Raw genomic sequence first — 22,333 nt, forward strand, 5'->3', positions numbered from 1 at the left:
TGTAATGGGCTTTCCATTCTGAGGTACAGCGGCAGCCAAGTTCTCAGATTCACAGATGTACTACAAGAGATGCGCTTTCAAAGAACCTTAAATTAGTCATGTTCACTTACAACCTCAACTCGGGAGCACAGCCAAACAATGACAGAAAGCCATCCTGCCTCCAAACTTTGCACATGGTAGTGATGAGCCAAAACAAAAGAACGGATAACCAGGCACTGGCTTACCATAGTAGTGAGAACCACAATACAGTACATTATACGGGATAAGGTCATTAGGTCTACAGCAACTAGGTCGCCATGGGCAAGGTCAACAGTCAAAAGGTCAACATAGGGTTTTTCACTGTTTTTTGAGCATACATGTGCCGACAGGTGGTATTTCATGCCCTACCATCCACTAGGGCATGGTGGGAGAATAAAATAGTGTGCCGAGCATAGCGAGCGATGTGAGGGGATGCGGTGCACTTTAAATTGCGTCCATGTCGACTGTGTTGACATCCGGGTCCAAAAAAACAGTGAAAAACCACATGTTGACATTTTCACTGTCGACCTAATGTCCTGTCTACCTATTCCCATGTTGACCTAACAACCCACACCCCATAAAACGTGTTCGTCATACAAGCACAAATCATATGTATCGCAAGTTAGACTGCAAGATATGTAAAACATAAATAACTACTATAAGATAGCTGCCGAGTTGAATATGTATGGAAGAGTCCTGCGGATTGCTCATATGACCATCTTTACTGAATAAAGGACACGCCATCTCTTCTATGGTCATTTTTCCTTCTCAAGCACAAAAAGAGGATCTGACCAGCGGCATCCAGTAACTCATGACCCAGGTTTACCGGATATCCCTTCAGGGGATACGGTCGTATTGTCGACCGGACTTAGGTCGACAAGTGTCTAGGTCTAAAATGGTTTTTTCACTGTTTTTTGAGCCGACAGGCAGTATTTCATGCCTTACTATCCACTAGGGCGTGGTGGGAGAATAAAATAAGTGTGCCCGAAGCATTGTGAGCGAAGCGAAGGGCTGTGGTTGACTTCCAACTATGTCAATGGCGACTGTGTTGACATGCGGGTAAAAAAAACATGTCGACCTTCACCGGTGTCGATCATACGATCTACACCCCCCTTCAGAAATCATCTGTAGCTAGGACATGGCCACCTCGTTAAAAAACTATTGCTGTCTTAACAATAGAGATGTCCAATCCAGTCACCGTGATTGCATCCATGATAGAGGAGTTGAATTGAATTGTACCACAGGTAAATATTATTTTACCTCATAGTTTTTTTATTGAATGCTAACATGTCCTAATACTAATTGCGTTAATAAATACATTTTATTGGAAAGAAGCAGTCATGGATGTGGATCGTTGTTGGACAGTCAATATGTCAATCATTTTTGGTCGATAGGCAGAAGGTCGATCTTCATTAGGTCGATATGGATTTTTTTTAATCAATGTCGACATGGCCACCGTATTAGTGTACAGCATCCCCTCATATGGCTCATTAAGCTAGTCATGCTTCAGCTCATGTCGACCTTTTTCCATGTCGCCTTTTGCTTGTGTCCACATTTTCACCATGTCAACCTAATGCATGGCAACCAATAGTGGTCGACCTAATGACTGCATACCTTTTCACATTTGGATGCATGTTCATGCAACCCAGAGATTACATTAACAATGTAAATACAGCCAAAGACATGGCTACATCTGTGTCTGAATCCAAATCAGTATGTATATATTTATATTTTCAAGGTACTGGACCTCAGAGATTTGAAAACATGAGCAACAGTTTCAGCATGGCTAAATAGGCTTCTGGGATGTGTAGTTCTACAGGAGTTGGAATGCTGCTTATTGCCCACCCCTAGCAATAGGAAGAAAAAAACTACACTCCACATTATGTACCAATTTTCTGTTAAAGATACATTCTTCAACATTTTTATTTTCCATCCCACATGGACATGTCTCTGTAATAGTGCAATAGAACATTACACATAGAAGACCCTTAATTGGTGCAAGCCAGTGACAACTAAAACCCATGCCTACTACAGTAGTGGACACATACTGCACATAGCGTCTAGATGGATGGCGTGCGCTCACCTCAGAAAGGGCCACGTGTGCTACGCTTGAGATAGAGGGTCCACTGCTTAAAGGCCCATACACACTCAAAGATTTTCATTTCAAAAGACTTTGCCAAAATCTTTGATAGATATATCTGTCACCAAAATAGTGCGTACACACTGAGCTATTTTCCCAAAACGCGAGAGATTTTCAGGAGGGAAAAGACTTTGCTGAAAATATTTTATATAAAAGGCTATTTACATAATGGGCAGGGTTTGTATTTCAAGGGTGGGAGCAGAGACCATTTTATTCAGTGCATTCCTGTTCTTGGGGCCTGACTCAGAACTGATCGCTAGGCTGTGTATATTCGGAGTCAAGCGATCAGGTGAAATCCCGAAACGCCATTGGCAGCGCAGTAAAAGTACTGTACGTTATGGAAGAAATTAACTGTACGTTATATATATATATATATATATATATATATATATATATATATATATATATATATATATATATATATATATATATAGGTGGGTAGTGGAGCCAGTAATATATACATTGCTGGCCTGTGCCAGCAATGTATATATTATCACTGGCCAATATATATATATTCATTGGTGGGTAGTGGTGCCAGCAATGTATATATTATCACTGGCCAATATATATATATATTCATTGGTGGGTAGTGGTGCCAGTAATATATACATTGCTGGCCTGTGCCAGCAATGTATATATTATCACTGGCCAATATATATATATTCATTGGTGGGTAGTGGTGCCAGCAATGTATATATTATCACTGGCCTATATATATATATATATATATATATATATATATATATATATATATATATATATATATATATATATATATATATATATATATATATATATATATATATATATATATATATTCATTGGTGGGTAGTGGTGCCAGTAATATATACATTGCTGGCCTGTGCCAGCAATGTATATATTATCACTGGCCAATATATAAATATTCATTGGTGGGTAGTGGTGCCAGTAATATATACATTGCTGGCCTGTGCCAGCAATGTATATATTATCACTGGCCAATATATAAATATTCATTGGTGGGTAGTGGTGCCAGTAATATATACATTGCTGGCCTGTGCCAGCAATGTATATATTACTGGCTAATAGCATTGGTGGCCAGTGTACAGTATGCCCCGTGTGGAGCAAGTTGGAGGCAGCAGTGCGGATGGAAGCCTGGAGGGGCGGGGCGTCAGCTGATTCAGCCTGTGGCCGGGCGGGAGCAGCTGCAGCCTGGAGAACTATGGAGCCGGGCAGAGCAGGGCACACGAGCGGGGCGGTGCTTCAGCGGCGGTGAGTATGATCTGCAGCCGGCGGGGGAGTAGGGGGAGGGAGCGGGGCAGTCAGCCGGGCTGAAAGTGTATCATCTTTCAGCCCGCGATGCGTACACACCTAGCGATGATGGCTGAAAAACCAGCCATCATCGCTAGATGTGCTGGTAAAACCAGCAGACTGCCCACCTCGCTGGCGATGATGCGGGAGCATGCATCATCGCCAGTCGGGGGGGCATACACACCAGGCGACTTTCAGGTGAAAATCGCTCAAAACGGCTGTTTTGAGCGATTTTCAGCTGAAAGTCGTCTAGTGTGTATGGGCCTTAAGACCCCCTCTGGGAACATACAGCTGCTATGACTACATGTCCTGTGCTATAAAATTTTTCTATCAGGGATAAAACAGAACTGTCCTATTATGTGGAATTTGGCACATTGTTTGCAGAATATGTAGATAATTTGTAAAAAAAAAAAAAAAATTGTTTGTTGTACCCAAGTAATGGTGCACATGGTGAGAATCAATCCCGATTAATATGTAATTTGCGCTATTCAATATTTGCCTTTTAACTCATGTGCGATTACTTTGCAATTTTACATTTCTGTACTTTCAACCCCAATGCGATTTTGACTACTGTCAAACTTAAATAAAAGGTGGCTGATCGCATCGCATATGAATCGCAAGGCACAAAAACTGCATGCGATTCAAACTATCTCCATTCAATCGGCACTATATAGTCTTGGTTTCCCTGTCTATCTGGCTATTAGATTTCAGCTGAACGGGAGCGCACATTGGCATTGAATCGGGATAGAAAGCTTAAAAACATGTTCTATCTCCATTCGAGTTTATGCAATGCTGATTTTGATTATATAGTCAAAATCGAATGGCAAATTGTACCATGTGTACACACCATAAGACTGATTACATATCTATAGTATGGAAAATATGCATATGATGATATTACACAAATACATAACCCCCTCCTTTTATGTGTTACTTCTAAACAGACATTTTACATTTGAAAATTGCTGGAGGAACCCAAACACAGAACTCCTCACTGTATGCAAATTATGGGTCAAACCTTTACGTATAAAACGCCAAAACTGCAACCAATCTAGCTATAGCCTGAACGATGTCATTTGATAGTCAGCATTAGGAATTCAATTAGACCCAATAATTTTCCAGGTATAAAAAAGGCCGTGGGCTTTAATGTCCAGTCTATTCAATTAGGGCTCCTTTCACTCACCTGGTCAATTAAGTGTTAACACATAGTGTGGACTTTATTTGTTTTGTGGCCACCAGTGGTATTAAATGGTTACCTCCATCAGGCGCGCATGATGCATATGCGTGCCCATAAGTACAGAGTTTAGCTGAGCAAAGCAGCTCAACCAGTCTAAAGGGGATACGGTCGCTAGGCAGAAAGTAAGAGTCGGAAGGTCGACACTACAAGCATCAGGTAGACAATGAGAAGGTTGACAGTCAAAAGGTCAACATACGTTTTCACTCTTATTTTAAAAAAAGGCAGCATTTCATACCCTACCATCCACCCGGGCAGGGGTGGGGAAGCTTTTTGGGGCCAATGGCCGTTTCTATTGGGGGGGGGTATGCCTAGGGGGACATATATATAAAAAAAAAAAACACAAATTGCCCTGCGGCAGCCGTCCCACACTCTGGCGGCTGCCGCAGGTTAAGAGTTGCCGGTCTGTATGGTCCAGCGGCTGTGCAGAGTTCAGGGGAAATCTTTCGAGAGGTCGCTAGCTCTCGCGAGACTTCCCCTGTACAACTGCCAAGAGGGTGGCCAGGCCCGTATACGGCCCACAGGCCGGAGGTTCCCCGCCATTGCTCTAGAGTGTGGAGAGTGAATAGAGTAGTGTGCCAAACGCAGCAAACCGTGCCGAAGCAAGGGGACACTGTATACTGATACGGTGTCCATGTCGACATATGGCACCCCAAAATTTGAAAAACGTGTGTCGACCTTTTGACTGCCGACCTTCCCATTGTCTGCCTAATGCTTGCATCAACCTTATGACCAATACCTGTCTACTTAAGGCATTCACAGGCCAAGCCTAGACACACCAGACTGAAAGCTTACAAGCTCCTGTCTAATGCTGCATGCACACAGAAACAGAGCAACAACTGAATTTCTCTGTCGGGCATCATCTAGCGCCAGCTGGGGTGAAACAATTGAATTCCCCCAATAGAATTTCTGATAAGTTCACAGACCTATGCTTTAACATGGTCACACTAGCTGCAAACAAAAAAGCCATGAACAACCATAGTTTTCCTCAGTTACTATGTAGTATGTCTCCTGAATTCTTTCATATTATCTTGTCAGTCAAAGTGGTTATGCTCCTTTCAAATTCTCAATTAACAGGGGCTGCCCATGGGTGTCTTAGGGCAGTATTCAATGCGGCCGGCGAGGGGGTTTAACGGTGGGGGATCACCGAAAACAAGCCACCCTCTCTGTTTAACCCCGCAGCGGCTGCTTACCGTATTCGATGTTCTGGTTGAACCCACGCTGTCAAATGACAGCGAGTATTCCTCCAAACGGCGAGGTTCGCGGATAACGAAGGGAGCAGTCAGCACTGCTCGCTGTCACAGCTCGCATAAAGCATTGAATATACATACCCCACTGTCCTTACAAACCCTGCAATATTGGCTCCAGCATGTCTGCAAATACCAACAGCTAGAAGGCATTTCAATACACAAAATAAACAGCATGTTTATACCAATAGTAGCACTGTGCAAAACCAACTGGCAACATAAGAATTGTACTAAAGACATACATTGTAAAGACAACACAAGCAATATTAAACAGTAACATGTTTTGACCACCCTCATCTCGTCACACAAGGCCAGTAACAAAGCTGCATTAACACATCGATACTCTACAAACTCCATTCCGACAGTACATTCTGCATCTTTTATCCTCATTAAACATTGTGTCATTTAACCGAATAAGAATCCCATTTATCCATTAGCATGTAAATTTGGGGAGCATGCCCACTTGCGTCTTTACTTTTGCCAAGGGATAGATTTACTACTGTGAGTTTATTTTAAATTGGCAACTTTAGTTGAATACTGAGCTGTGACAATGAGCTATCAGCACTGCTTGCCAAAGTGCATTGAATATACCCCAAACTCGTGTACTCAGATTAAGCCAAAACAAGTAAAATTGAGGGGAAAAAAAAATAATACACCAATACGGCAAAATTGCCCCCTTTATGTATCAGAAAAGCAGATTCCGTGGTTAAAGCAAACTAGCTGTTTTACAAAGTACAGTTAACTGAAAATAACTGCAATTAAAACATTTTGATCTGCATCAATTCTCTTTTATGGCATGGTCCTATGAACATAACTTAAAACAAATGCATTTATATATTTGCAAAACAATAAGTGTTAAGTCACATTGTGTGATACTGAAAAAGAAAAACATATTAAAAATAGTATTATTAGTGTTCTATTTATTACGTGGCTTGAGGTTGAGCTGCCATGACATACCACTCACCACTAATACAAAAACAAATGAAGCTAGTATAGGAGAAGGTTTTAAAATAAAATGTGCGGTACTTGTGAGTTATCTGGACGCCCGATTTTTTGATTGTATGCCTTAAGTTAAGGCATACAATCAGATGCGATGCGATGCGATATCGCATCGCATCGCATGCGACCATCGGATGCGATGACCCGATTTTTCCATAGGAATCAATGTTAAAATGATTCCTATGGAAAAAGGGGTCCTTTTCATACCCCTACTATCCAAGTGGGCATGGAGTTGGATATAAACCTGTGGCGAGCGTAGCGAGCCACCGAGCCCGAAGCGTGGCGAGCGAAGCGAGCCCCGCGAGGGGACGGTATTCCGTGTCCGCTCGCCACGCTTCGGGCTCGGTGGCTCGCTACGCTCGCCACAGGTTTATATCCAACTCCATGCCCACTTGGATAGTAGGGGTATGAAAAGGACCCCTTTTTCCCATTGAATTCCATGTTAAAATGGACTCAGTCCATTTTAACATTGATTCCTATGGAAAAATCGGGTCATCGCATCGCATCGCATCCGATGGTCGCATGCGATGCGATGCGATGTGCCCGATCCGACCCGATTTTGAAATCGGGCGTCCGGATAACTCACAAGTACCAAATGTGCAACACACAAAACAGACAGAACATGTAGGAGCTATGCAGGGGTAGGTTACCCTAGTCACTCATTGCAGCCAGCATTAGTCCCCTTTCTAGGACATGCAGACAGGGGAAACAACACTCAAACACTTCAATATCAAGACATATTGCTGATGAGCAGCTGCAACACAGAGCATCACTTATGGCAGCAGGGCATGGTGCACTACAAGTCCCAGCTGTACCTCATTAGATTACGTTTTAGCAATGTATACACATTAGACAATGCAGAGACCCCAATGCTGATAGCGAATAGCCATTTATACTACGCCAGGGTGAAGCACTACACCTGGGATACTGATGTTCGACAGAAAAGAGAGGGGGCAGCCAGCCGGGCACAACACCTGGCAGCGGTGGCGGGGGGGGGGGGGGGGGGGGGGGGATACTCACTCTGCTGTGCCATACACTGAGCTGGGTGGGAGATAGCACTGCCAGAAACAGGCGCTGCGGGTCCGGTTGTATGTGGAAAGGACTCTCCAGGCTCTTCAGAGGACACAGCAGCCGCTTTGGCCAGCCGCTCAGGAAATACATGGCGCTCGTTACTGTGCAGACATCACTCCCCGTTACACCGCAGCAGCTGCAGCGCCGCCGGCCAGCGGTATGTACCGGAAGTGGCAGAGAGCGGCCACCAGCGCACAGTGTAACCCTGCACTGCACTTCCCCGCAGGGACCCGCCCACCGAGCCTCCCCGAGCCAATAGACGCACGGTACAGTGAAAGCCAATGGAAGCGCGACTGTCTCAGTCAGCTGGTAGCGCGACTGGTGCCTGACAGCTGGAAGCAGAAGTGACGTCTCTGCTGGGTGTATAATATATAAGCTTGGTAGCTGTGAGCGTGAGGGTGGCCGGGCTGCTGTAGTATGCTAGCCTAGTAGTGCTGGGGGCAGACAGGTGTGTGAATGTTGGTACAGTGTGAATCCTGAGCAGTTGTAATGTCACATGTGGTGGTTACCTTCGCCATATCTATCAACTAGTTTGGTGGGATATCCCAGGCTGCCAACATTTATACCACTTTTACAAGTCTGCATTACCCAGACTTGTTTAGGTGGGGGATTGGGGGTTCGTTCGCACAAGATTGGGAAACTCAATTGTTTAATATGGTTCGGTTGGCCCCCTGTCATGTGATTAGTGAAACATATCAATAAATCACAGGACACATACTGTTTTGCTGTCAAAGGATGCTTGGCGCAACCTCATTAATATAAGCTGACTAGATGAATCTAATAGTCGGAGATCTCAATCAATTATATTCAGCATCAACATAAATAGCAAACATGCCTCTCTGCTTTCAGAACTAATATTTCACTAGATTGATTAGTAATTTTGAGATTGATCTAAATTACCTGATGGAGAAACCAACAGGATTCTGACATTCATGCCGTATAAGATTGGACGGCCTGGACAAATGGTTAAAACCCCATTAACCCACCACATCCACAATCTATGATTAAAAGTAACATAATTGAGGCTGAATATATTAAATGCTACTTAAACATGACTAGCGAAATTCACGCAACATAGTATGCAAAGTATACATATCCACATGATAGGGGAGGTACCAATCAAATTAGGCAGCCTCCCATTGGTGGATTCAAAAATGCCTAGCCACTTAAACCTGCCCAGGGCAACAGTACTGGTTGCCCTGAGGAAGATCTGCGAAGCGTACGCCGGCCGACTAAGCCATGCGGACGTCTTCAGATCACTGTCTAATATTTCTTTCTGTGTATATCAGTCCTTAACAGGACTCTAATGTATCTTTGTATTTACTAAAACGCTGCCTTCACCCGACTGACAGCCGGCACACAGAGTGCCAACCAGCACATGCTAGGCTGCCTCACGGCTGACACTCTCCCAATAGGAGAGATGCGGCTGACGGCAACTACTTGCCTAGAGCTAACAACAGCAGCGGTGACCCTAACCGCTAGTATATGTATATCACCATAACTATATATGAATTGGGACTATTATAGCCATCACAGTTTATGGGAATTATTACAACACTATTAACTTGTAATTGTCGGGTGAATTGTTTCTCAGTCATACACCAATACTCATGCCAGTTTTCCTACAGTAACACCTCCTAAATTCATGTGTGGGTTTAGTATCAGTATACTCCAGGGGTTCCCAATCTTTTTCTAATCACGGCACCCTAGAGTATCAGAATTTTTCCAAGGCACCCCTCGGCCCCCAAAAATATATGTCAAACTAAGTAGATTGTGTTTATATGTGCTTCTTAGGTTCAGTTATGTGGTAAAGAGCAGGATTTGGTTCTGATTGTATACATTTTATGATTGGCAGCCACCAGCACTGGTTTTGTCCAGAAATAATTGATCATAACTAATTTGAATTGGTCCTGGACGACCAACCCGAGGCACCCCTGCAAGTGTCCCGAGGCACCCCAGGCCTAGGCGCACAGTTTGGGAACCACTGGTATACTCATTGGTGCCGCTGCACCGTAAGGAACTGTAACAACCCACGTTACTGAATATTGCACGGATTAGTGTGATATGCTGTCTGGATGAACCACTTTGGTATTACCACGGACACATTCATACCACAGCAAACTACGAGTGGTATTTTAAAACAATCAAGTACCCAGCAGCAATTAGTTAAATCAATACACAGACCTTAGAAATTAGTTGGTGACGCTTTTTCTCAACATTAAATAAAAAATTATATAATTGATGAAGGATTATTGTAAAGTGTCTCCCACAGGCACATACTAGTACTGTGACAGTGGATCTAAGACTCCGCACGTGCATCTTTTAATGCACTGTACTCTTGTTTGATGTTTTATGTTGTTTGTCATATTTCGCAGTCCTTTTTTTTTTAACTAAAATAATAAAAAGTTATTATTTATGATCTCTTTCTTGCCAATTGGTGCACCACTAAAGACAAACCTTTCCCCTCCCTAACAACAAATTACCCAGACTTGTAAAAGAAGGATCCATAGACCAGGAAATCTACCCTGGGTATCTTGCAAGTTTGGTTCTGTAACGAAACAGAATGGGTGATAGTGTGAACCGGTCGTCCAACCTGGGTGCTGTTCATTGGAGCATTCCCGGTATTTGGAGGCTATGGGGTAGATGTATGAAGCAGTGATAAGGGAGGAGAAGTGATAAATTGCCTGGTACTTTATCACCGGCCAATCAGCTCCTGACTGTTAAGTAACAGGCTGGGTTTAAAAAGCAACAGTCAGGAGCTGATTGGCCAGTGATAAAGTACCAGGCAATTTATCACTTCTCCCTTATCACTGCTTCATACATCTACCCCTATGTTATCATCTACAGATGGGGCAGGTCCCATCTTGGCAGGGGATGGCGATGGCAAGAAGGGGACGCGCGCGCATGAGAGGCGCGCGCATCCCCTTCCAACGGCGCTTCCATCCGCTCCCCCGGGTCCCCGCCGGCTTGCCGGCGGTAACCTGGGGTCCCCGCCGCCTGCCCGCTCCCCCCCTAACCCTGTCCGTCTCCCTGAGGCGGAGACGGACAGGGTTTCCGTCGCCCCACCGACGTAGATTGAGACGCGCTTGAGACGCACGCGCGTCTCAGTCTGATGGATGGCGAGGCTGCTGGCGGATCGCCAGCGGGGACGTTCTGGCAATCCGCCAGCCAGGATGAGGCCTGCCCCATCTTTAGTATCAGTTTACAACAAAAAAAACTGCCCGAAAATGATGGGCACTGTAAATGGGTATAAAGCTTCCCCAATCAGGATTTCGCAGTGCAGGAGCAATTTGACAGGGAAGGGACGCATATGTGTAGACTCTGGGTGGGCCCCCTCCAAAGTGCAGTTGGCTACATATTCACATATTCACAGGTCTCCAGAAACATGATCTAGTCTAGAGACTAAAATGTCTCCCATGAATAGATGCTGTGTGCATGTGTAATGTTGTCAGACATGTAGTGTACCCGGTAGCTTGCACTCTTGATTCCATCTTGGTCCGTCAGTCCTACTTCAATCGCCTGAACTCTGCGGGCAAAGGGACAAGGAACCCCAAGGAGCAACACCCCCCACACACAGACTCACACAATAACAAGCTCACCACACGTGAGGACAGTGAACTGATGTTTTATTAAAAAGCACTGGATCGCGGGTCACTGCTTGTAAGGAGTTATGCAAAAACAGTTGCAATAAATGGCAACAATAATGGAAATTATATAATAAAAGAATACCTTGCACGATGGGACCCTGTCACCGCGGGCCGCAATTCGCACGGTATGCTATGCAGCAAATGTGATTAGTCAATTACGAATCAAGACAATCAATTAAAATTACTGGGCAGCAATATAGGCAGCGAGTCATACAGAGTAGGAAGAGGAACTAGACAAGAGCCTATTGCAGGACATCAATAAAATGGCATTAAAAGGAGAGGTGATAATCATGGGAGACTTTAATCTACCTGATGTAAACTGGTAGCTGCCTGTTGCAAGTTCCACCAGAAGTAGGGACATGCTGAATTCTTTGCAAGGAGCATCCCTCCAGCAATTGGTGAGGGAGCCCACTCGTAAGGACACAATATTAGACTTAATACTTACAAATGGTGACAGAATATCTGACATAAATGTGGGTGAAAATCTGGGATCCAGTGACCATCAAGCAGTATGGTTCAAAATAAAGACATAGACTGACTCATCGCACACAAAAACAAAGGTGTTAGATTTTAGGAAGGCTGATTTTGTAGTGATGGGAAACTCTGTAAGGGATTCTTTGGCAGAGTGGAGGAACTTAGAAGGAGTGCAGGATAAGTGGGAAAAATTTAAAAGTGCAATTCTAAAGGCAACAGAACTTTGTATGAAAACAGTTAGGAAAAACACAAGAAAAAGAAAGCCATTGTGGTTTGCAAAAGAAGTAGCAAGTATTGTGAAAGCAAAAAAAGTTGGCCTTTAAGAAATTTAAGCAGAGGCAGAAGAATGGGGACAAAGAGGTGTATCTTGTTAGACAGAAGGAGGCTAATACCCCTTTTACACCAGAGTTTGGACCCGGGATATTGCCGCTCCAGTCCGGGGCAGGGCATGGTGTAAATGGGGTGAAAAAAAATAACACGGGTACTGTTCCCCGGGAATCTGACCCGGCAAATGTTCAGGGTCGGACACGGGGCTTATCCGGGGCTCAGGGCAGTGTAAACGGCCATTATCCGGGTTATTTGGTGGGTAGAGGGGTGCGAAGAGCTGATTGGAGCTTCTGCGGCTCTGGCAGATGATGTCATCAGCTGGAGACCCGCACAGGACGCATGTAGCAGCGCAGCAGCAGCGTTAACGCGCTACCACGCTACAAGCACACTCCAGTCTCTTCTGCTGCAGCACACACTGCCTGTGCAGTGTTAACCACTTTGGCTGACCCCAAGCCTGATCTGACACACTGCCTGTGCAGTGTTTTCCACTTTGGCTGACCCCAAGCCTGATCTGAGCCATCATGTCCAATACATCCAACTGGTCTGACAAGGAGGTACGTGAGCTCCTGCAAATCAGGGCAGATGAGGAGATTCGCCGCCAAATGACCGGCACCGTTCGGGATGCAGTGGTGTATCGCAATATTGCAGAATTGCTGGCATCCAGAGGTATTCATCGCTCCCAACAGCAGGTTGTAAATAAATTAAAATCTCTGCGGAAGCAGTTCTGCAAAGTGAATGACCAGAAGCGCAAGAAAAGTGGTGCAGCTAGGCCCGATTGGGTGCACTATGACCTGTGCTACAGTGCTTTTGGAAACACGGCACTCTGCAACCCTGTAGCCCTGTCCTCCTCCATAGCACCTCATTGCAGCCAGACGGACAACAGCCAGGACAGCCATGATGTACCGACTACCCAGGCTTCCCAGCTGTCCCCGCCAGTCTCAATGCCTTCTGAAGCCACGCAGATGTCAGCACACATGAGTCCGGCTTCACCGCTGCTGTTTGGTGATGATGGTGCAGCAGAGAATATAATGGATGCTTCCATGCAGTCTGACAGCGCCCAAGCAGCCACAGATGATGTTGTGGAAGAAAACAGTCAGACGACGCTCCCCAATCTTTTCACACAACCTGCACCACATCCCCACCACCCACCTAACTACCCACCCAACCCATATGATCATTACAATAGAGGTGTCAGTTTCAATCCTGCCACATCTACTAACACCCAACCAAACCAGCTGACACCAGAATACAGAGGGCCCAATTATAACTTTGGCAATAGTGCTGCTAGTAGTGACCCGCCAATCCTAGAGTCCCCAGAGTTTTCCGTGTACCGGAATTTGAGCTAAGTTTTCAACTTTTAGTCTTAAAATATTGTTCCAAAATGTTGCACTTTACTTCTTTTTCAAATCTTTCAAAAGGTTGCACTGATGTTTTTATAGTCTTTAGAAAGGTTGCACTTTATTGCTTAATATTTGTGTGATTCTCTATATAGGAGCAGTCACCATACAGTTCTATTTTATAATGTGTCCTATGACGTTAAACTGTATGGGCACAAAGTTTTACAATTGTTCTCTATTCCCAGTTGGACTCTCATATCTTGGTCTTTCATTATGAATAATATCTATAAACAAGATGTGTAATGTATGTACAGTTTGATGCATATTTTCATTATAAAGCAAACAACTGGAAGATATCTGTCTGAGTTTTATTTTAAATCATTGAGGGAAGGTTTGCTGCAATGGTGGCCCTGATTCTTTCTGCACTGCCAACATGCTCACCCTCATAATCTGCTGCATCTGGATTGCCCCCTGAGTCCTGCACATTCCACTCTGGAAGAAAGTGGTCCTTTTGTATTTCACAAATGTTATGTAGAATACAGCAGGTTGCAACTACGTGGGGCATCAACTGTAGGTCCACATCGTTCCTCTTCATTAGGCAGCGCCAACGTCCTTTTAACCGGCCAAAGGCATTTTCCACTACCATACGAGCAGAACTTAGGGTGTGGGTGTAGGTTATCTTTTCCGTGGACAACTCAACATTTTGTGTGTATCCCTTCATGAGCCAATGTAGTAGAGGGTAAGCAGCATCCCCAATTATGTGGACCGGGATCTCTACTTCATCTATGAAAATAGATTTCTATAAAAAAAAAAAAAATATATCGATTGTCACTATTTATACAAAGCAGCCTTAAGTGTATAGTTACTATAAAGAAATATTACACGTCTAAACCACACACGTCTAAAACCACAGTAGAATAAAAAACATGGGCCCATCACACCTGATCCTGTCCTTGCAAGATTGCAATCACCTGCGATGAGCTAATTGTAAATGTTTTAAAAAAAAGGGTATTACCACAGGTGATAGCAATCATGCATGGAGAGGAACAGGCAGGCAAGTCTGGTCCATCAGAGAAAAAAAATGTGTACAATATATTTTTACCTGTCTAGGGAAAAGCCATCCCCCACGCTTGTCCTCACCAATCTCATACAGCTGAGAGTTAGCAAACACTCTAGCATCGTGTGCACGCCCAGGCCAGCCAATAAAGACATCTGTAAAACTAAATGGGGGAAAAAAATATTTTTAATCGTGAGAGCTATTAAAATTCATTTACAAAGGTTCCTAATATGGAAACTGTAAATATGTACATACCGGTATTGGTGGTCCACAACAGCCTGAAGTATAATAGAATGCCACCCCTTCCTGTTATAGTAGTCCGCAGGGTTGTCACGGGGAGCAATGATGGGGATATGGGTCCCATCTATAGCACCTGCACACTGCGGGTAACCATGCCTCTGGAAGCCTTGGATGGTGTCATCAAGGCGCTGTCCTTCCGGCAAACAGATGAACCGCTGGTACAGGGTATCCACAAATGCCTGTGTCACCTGGTAAATGATCCTGCAGACAGTGGCAATACCGACTCCAAACAAACAGGAGATTGTGCGGTACTCCCCAGGGGTAGCATACCACCAAATGGCAATGGCTAATCTCCGCATTGGGCTGATGGGCCGATGGTAGTGGGTGGTCTGCATAGTCAGGACTGGTCCAAGTAGATCCAAGATATAATAGAAGGTAGCACGTGACATCCTGAAGTGGGCCATCCACTGCTCCTCCTGAAAAGATTCCACGGTCTGCATGAAAGCTTCTCCGTGGCACCGGTCTCTGACCCAGATCCTGCGATCCCGCATGGTCGTCAGCCGCAAAATCGAGGTAAGGCTAGATGATATCAGCGCTCTCCTGCGGCACAAATATTGGTGCCGAGATCTAGACCTCTCAGCCAAGAATTGTGCTCTCCTACTCCAAGTGTGAAGCCAGTAGCACAGGGTGAGAAGCTGCTTCAAACTCTCTATTGCAGAAAAGTACAGCACAAACTGCAACACAGCTACTCCGTCTGCCATCTTTGCTGCAATGCTGGGAGCAGAACCCACCCCCTCCCTTTTCCCTTTCTTGTGACCTCATCTCAAACAGCCCAAAGGTCCATTTTTAATGACACCAGCAAGGAAAGACAGGGCTGATCCGTTTTCAGTGTGAAAGGGCCTTACCCGGGATTAACCCGGATTGAAGTGCAGTGTAAATGGGGTCTGAGGCAGGGCATGCCCTGGCAATATCCCGTGTTCGATTTCCCGGGTCCTATCCGGTATTCTGGTGTAAAAGTGGTATAAGAAGGTAATCAGATGTGCAAAAGCACAGGCTGAAGAGAAAAGGGCCCAGTCAGTGGGTAAAGGGGGGAAAACTTTTTTAGGTATATAAGTGAAAGGAGAAAAACAAAAAGTGGAATAATTAGACTGAAGACAGAGAGTGGAAGTTTTCTTGAGGGGGACAATGTAATAGCAGATAATATTAATAATTATTTCTGCTCAGTATTCACTGCTGAAAGAGAGGGGAAGGGGCCACAGTTCAGTTGGAAGTATAGTCAGAAAACTGAGGGAGAGACAAGTACATTTACAGAGGAGAAAGTCCTCACAGAACTCTCAAAACTGAAAGTGGATAAATCAATGGGGCCAGATGGAATACATCCAAGGATACTAAAATAGCTTAAAGGGGAGCTGGTAAAACCAATAACAGAATTATTCAACCAGTCACTAGCTACTGGAGTAATCCCAGAGGACTGGAAAACAGTGAATGTAGTCCCACTGCACAAAAGTGGAAGCAAGGAAGAGGTAAGCAACTATCGACCAGTGAGCCTTGTGAGTAGGGAAATTGATGGAAACACTCTTAAAACAAAGAGTTGTAGAATATCTCAAAACCAGCAATTTACAGGATCCAAAACAGCATGGGTTTACTGGGGGAAGATCATGTCTAACAAATCTTATTGATTTTTTTGACTGGGTGACTAAAGTAATAGATCAAGGTGGGGCTGTAGATGTAGCTTATCTAGACTTTAGTAAAGCTTTTGACACTGTTCCACATCGCAGACTGTTAAATAAACTTGAAAGCTTGGGATTGGATTCTAAGATAGTTGAATGGATAAGAGCGTGGTTGCAGGACAGAAAACAGAGAGTTGTAGTAAACGGAGTACAGTCAAAGGAGGGAAAGGTTACAAGTGGAGTACCACAGGGATCTGTACTTGGACCGATGCTTTTTAATATCTTTATTGGTGATATTGCAAATGGAATTGAGGGTAAAATGTGCCTTTTTGCAGATGACACAAAGGTATGCAACAGGGTAGACACACCAGGAGGGGTAAAACAAATGATTGAGGATCTAGGTAGATTAGAGGAATGGTCAAGAGCATGGCAACTACAGTTTAATGCCAAAAAATGCAAAATCATGCACTTGGGTCTCAGAAATCCAAAGACTAAATATAGTATAAATGGCACTATAATGGAAACTACTGAGGAAGAGAGGGATCTAGGTGTCACTATTTCAGGGGACTTAAAAGCAGGTAGGCAATGTAACAAATCAATGAAGAAGGCAAGTCAGATGCTTGGTTGCATAGGGAGAAGTATCAGCAGTAGAAAGAAAGAAGTAATAATGCTACTGTATAGGTTATTGGTACGACCTCACCTAGAGTATTGTGTTCAGTTCTGGAGGCCATATCTCCAGAAGGATATAAATACATTAGAGACTGTACAAAGAAGGGCAACTAAAATGGTGCATGGCCTACATCACAAAACGTACCAGGAAAGACTAAAAGATCTAAATATGTATACTTTAGAGCAGAGAAGGGAAAGGGGGGACATGATGGAAACCTTCAAATATATCAAGGGTTTTAGCAAGGTACATTCTTCACAGGAAGAGGAGCAACAGAACATGAGGACATGCACTGAAACTAGAGGGAGGAAGATTCAGGGGAAATGTGAGGAAGAATTACTTCACAGAAAGAGTAGTAGATAAGTGGAATAGCCTACCATCAGAGGTGGTAGACGCAAATACAGTAGTACAATTTAAACATGCTTGGGATAAGCATATTGATATCCTTACAAAAAAAATAAGGATCAAATATGGTTTGAGGTAACATGTTTAAAAAAGGGGCAGACTAGATGGGCCAAGAGGTTTCTAATCAAAGGATACTGTGCGCGATGAGGCCCACAGTAGGCACTGGGCCGCAATTCGCACAATATGCTGCACAGTCTCGTTTAACATAACCAGCATGAGCATACAGGTAAGGCAATTACTTATTTAAAATGCAACAATTTACACTGAGTAACAATGAAACGCCAATAGGGCATACTAATTTCCTGTACTGCACAGTTTACCCATAAAGTTAGTTACCTTTGGTCTAGGTGCACTAAATATACCACCAAGTGCGGCTTAGCAAGCAAACGTTGGTGAATCAGACCGTACACTTCGTGGCTTCACCCCCTGATCCCCTTCCCCACATATAATGCATTTTGATCTGTAATTAATCAAAAATTTCTTTACAGCGACTAAGTGAGTGGCTCCCCGCACTAGCGGGTTTATTAGGCATAGACGCGTGGTACATGCCGGCTGCACCACGTATTTCTAGTCCCTAATTGAGCTGACTTATTACACGGCACCCTGTTGCCCTAATAGCGTGCTGCCCGTTAGCTTAAAAGTTTAGTAAACGGTGTTGCCCCTCTACACATGAGGCGATTTGCAAACCATGAGATTTTTCACTGACATCATTGCTGCATTTGACCTAAGAAAAACCACTCATTATATGTGGTAAGCGCGGTAACTTTTTCTAGTGCCATCTATCTTTGCAAATAACTTTAGCAGGTATATCCTGCTCTCAGATTGGTCTCACATCAAAAGTGATGCACACTAATTCAAGGTGCACCTATTCAGCATATATATGTGCTAATTAACTAATTATCTGCGCATTAAAAATGTTATGTGTTGACTGTCAGACTACTCCACTATATAGAGAGCAATTTGTGATTTTGCACAATATGCCCAGGAGAGCCTGACTGACCTACTGAGAAATTACCAACCAATGTGTATATATATTAATCACGGCACAAAATTTGAAAGCCGCCAGTCTGGGTCTCATATGCATGCTAAATCTTAGGAGTATACTCCAGAGATAAATGTGTGCTAATTATCTATAAATGCACGAAGACATATCTTTCTGGATACCGCGGGAGACAGCACAGTCCTACTATTAAATTAATATTCCCTCTTTCACTAATTAAGGGATTCTCACCTCTAGGTCGCATTATTAATAAGGTGTTATTACTGTTAAAGCACACTGATCAAAGCAACCTTACATGTACCAATAAAATTTATTTGTTATAAATCTTGGACAGGGGGTCCCACGTTGTGAGGATTTCATTATCCTTTTTATATTTATATATGTTTGTCTGTATATGTAATGTGTTTGTTTTTATTTCGCCTAATTTTATCTAAGAATAAATAAAAGTTATATCTTATGTATCTTTAATTTGGTGCACCACAAAGAGGCATACTTTCCGTTTTTTTTTCTATCTCTGAAAAAATTCCCTTTTTGCTGAATCAGACTTGAGCCTGTGCAATCCCAAACTTGTCACAGTAAGACAATGAAGAGGTAGTACAATATAACAGTTTTCGGTGGGCCTTGCAGGGGAAGGCCTGGTTGGTGACCTGTGTTAAAGGGGTCTCTTTGTGGAGCAACTGGGTATTCCTGCTGTGGGGCCAGTCAACAAGGGCCTGTAAAGAGGACCGACTGTGGTCACTTCGAGTGGCACAGTTCCTGGGATAGGAGGTAAAAAGGGTGGTGGGCCACTGGGTAAGCTGGGGCCAATGGTACTGCTGGCTCTGGGATAATGGGTGGCCAGGACAGGCAATCGCAAAATACCTGAAGCTTTGGTACCGTTGCCAGCTCCAGGTAGGCACTGGGTCCCTCCGCCAGTTATGTAGGAAACTTAGCTGCGGGGCAGTTGCCTAGCAACTCCCCGAGGCCTACACTGTAGGCCACTGTTATAAGTCTAGGCAGTCCTGACGGAAACAGGACACAAGGGGACAAGAAGAGGTACCCTCCAGTCCTGGAGTACCACACATGCGCACAGCAACTATTCACTGGTACTCTAAGTAGGGCAGCAGGGGAGCAAGGGTTTATCAACATCCCACTCCCAGTGCGACACTGCTACATGTGGGTGAAACAGTGCCCAAAAAATGTCCAACTAAAATTGTGACACCTGGGAGGTGTATTCTCACAGTGCTGGTCAAGTTTTTTTTAAATTACCCTGCTTCCATTGTGTATTCCCAAGAACTTCTTCTGTTTGTATTCATTTGGTTAATTTCGACACAGGTTTCTGGACATTGTTCTAACCAGAGTCAGACCCTGTGTACACTGCACCTTGGACCCGGCACAGACACTCTTGAGAAGGACCTCTGTTTACAGAGCCAAAGCACAGATTTTAAGCATAACCTGATCAGATAACTTGGGTCAAGCTGTTTACTCTGCATTGTTCCCTTGGTCCGGTGCTGGTAGATTCCAAAGTTCTGATTCCCAGGTTTATACCAAGCTGTGACCTGGGTAGACATGGTAATAACAAATGTTATTGTGGCAGTGGAAAAAAAAAGGTGTATAATTTATCTCCTAGTTTGTGGTCATTGTTCTGTGTGCATCATTACTACCTGCACCTGTGAGTACTCACAACTCCAAACAACAGTCTGCAAAACATTCACGATCAATGCCGCTTTCAGACATGTAACCAAGAAATTTGCTGGGTCTAGCAAGCTGTCAAATTCCTGGGTCTCGGCACAGTGTCCTTGGTCGAGGACCCGGGTTCTTTCCTTTCACACATGCAGAAATTCCTCATTGATGCGTGTTCAGATGCAAAATCCTGGAATATAGCAGCATGTCTAAAAGGGTTACAACTTGTTCATACAAATGCATATATACTGTAGCTCTTTTTGGTTTTTCCATTAGTCATTACTGCTGTATAATTTGGTTTATTCTTACCTTCCAGCTTTGCATTGTTATTGTTTTAGGTATTTTTCAGTAGAATAATACCCCTTTCCCACTGCAGGTCTTAAACGGTATATTGCCGTTTTTTCCCCCTTTCTAAACGTTTAAGGCTGCAGTGGGAAAGCAACAGAGTTGATTTACCAGTTAAAGTTAACTGGTATTTCAACACGTTTAAAAAGCAGAGTCCTACACGTTTAAATACAGTTTTTAAGGCAGTGGGAATGCCTCTGAAACGGTATTTAGTAAAAAAAAAAAAATCGGCGTGGGGTCCCCCCCCACTGCCGTAAGCAGCACCAGGCTGAGGAGCCAGGGCTGGTATTAAAAAATCAGGAAACCCGACAAATAGGGCTTCGCTGATTTTTTAAAACCAGCCCCAGGCTCAAGGGCCGGGGCTGGTTCCTAAAAAACGGGGGACAAAATGAGTAGGGGTCCCCCGTATTTTAAGAACCAGCCCCAGGCGCAACCAGCCAGCAGGGTAATGCCACAGCCGGGGGACACTTATTATATAAGGTCCCGCGGCCAAAGCATTAACACTACCGACCAGTCAGCCTGGCATGGGGTCCTGGGGGAGTGGGGAAACCCCCAATAAAGGGGTCCCCCCCCTCCAGAACTTACCTGACCAGGCTAAAGCCTGGTGCTGTCCCCGGTGGCCCTGTGCGGTGGCCACCGGGCTGATAAATGGTGTAAAAAAAAAGATTAAAAACTATTGTCTTATACCGTGGAACTATGAGTCCCAGCAAGCCTCCCCCGCATGCTGGGACTTGGAGAACCACAAGTCCCAGCATGCAGGGCATTAAAGGGCCCGCTGGGTCTTGTAGTTCCACAGTACAAGAAATAGTTAAATAAACACACTGACACCCAGTAAAATAAAAGTTTAATACATACATTACACAAACACACTGATACTTACCTATCTTGAGCCCGTCGGTAGGTCCCTGGGTCCAGTCCGGTTTCTTGGTTCCGGGGCCTTGGTATATTAAATATATTGATTTAATATGCCAGCAGCCCACCATGTGACATGAGCTTCATCAGGTGCTCGGCCGGGGAACTGCCCATTACACATTCGGAAAGGGGACGTTGCCACGCCCACTTTACCAGTGGCCACTCCCACTTTACCAATGGCCGCGCCTCCTTCCTAAATGTGTACCGATTTCAGTCCCTCAAATGTTGGAGGGTATGCATATGTGTAACAGGCATTATGTGTGTCATGTGTATAAGGGCATTAATAATGTGCAACATATGTGTAACAAGCATATGTGTGTCATGTGTGTAAGGGTATTAATAATGTGCAACATATGTGTAAAGGGCATCATGTGTGTCATTATGTGTATGAAGGGCATTAATAAAGGTTGGCATAATGTGTAAGGGGTATTATGTTTATAAGGACATTAATAATGTGTGTCATGTGTAAGGGGCATTACTGTGTGGTATTATTAGGGGTGCCGAGAGAAAGGGGTAGGGGGTACAAATTACCCAGGCCAAGGTCTGGTGGAAGGGCCCAGTGGGGGCCCCGGGCCCCCTCCCCTTAAGTGA

General features: G+C 44.3%; 1 protein-coding gene and 1 long non-coding RNA gene across 4 annotated transcripts in view; both read right to left on the bottom strand.

Moving 5' to 3' along the window:
* Positions 1-8,236, bottom strand: part of RIC1 (RIC1 partner of RAB6A GEF complex) — a 105,197-nt gene extending 96,961 nt beyond the window's left edge. For all 3 annotated transcript variants that reach the window (XM_083186000.1, XM_083185999.1, XM_083185997.1), the window contains exon 1: positions 7,949-8,236. In XM_083186000.1, coding sequence (XP_083042126.1) covers positions 7,949-8,089 — 141 coding nt within the window. In that variant the 5' untranslated portion in view covers positions 8,090-8,236. The remainder of the gene's footprint in view (positions 1-7,948) is intronic.
* A 6,151-nt stretch (positions 8,237-14,387) lies between these two features.
* LOC146028730 (uncharacterized) lies at positions 14,388-15,215 on the bottom strand. The gene is made up of 3 exons (XR_014455262.1): positions 15,097-15,215; positions 14,887-15,004; positions 14,388-14,583 (listed from the first exon to the last, which is right to left on the bottom strand). It is a non-coding gene; the product is annotated as an uncharacterized LOC146028730 (long non-coding RNA).
* Between the last annotated feature and the right edge of the window lie 7,118 nt (positions 15,216-22,333).

This window comes from Crinia signifera, chromosome 1 (genome assembly GCF_055691185.1).
Source record: "Crinia signifera chromosome 1, ASM5569118v1, whole genome shotgun sequence".
Classification (NCBI taxonomy): domain Eukaryota; kingdom Metazoa; phylum Chordata; class Amphibia; order Anura; family Myobatrachidae; genus Crinia; species Crinia signifera.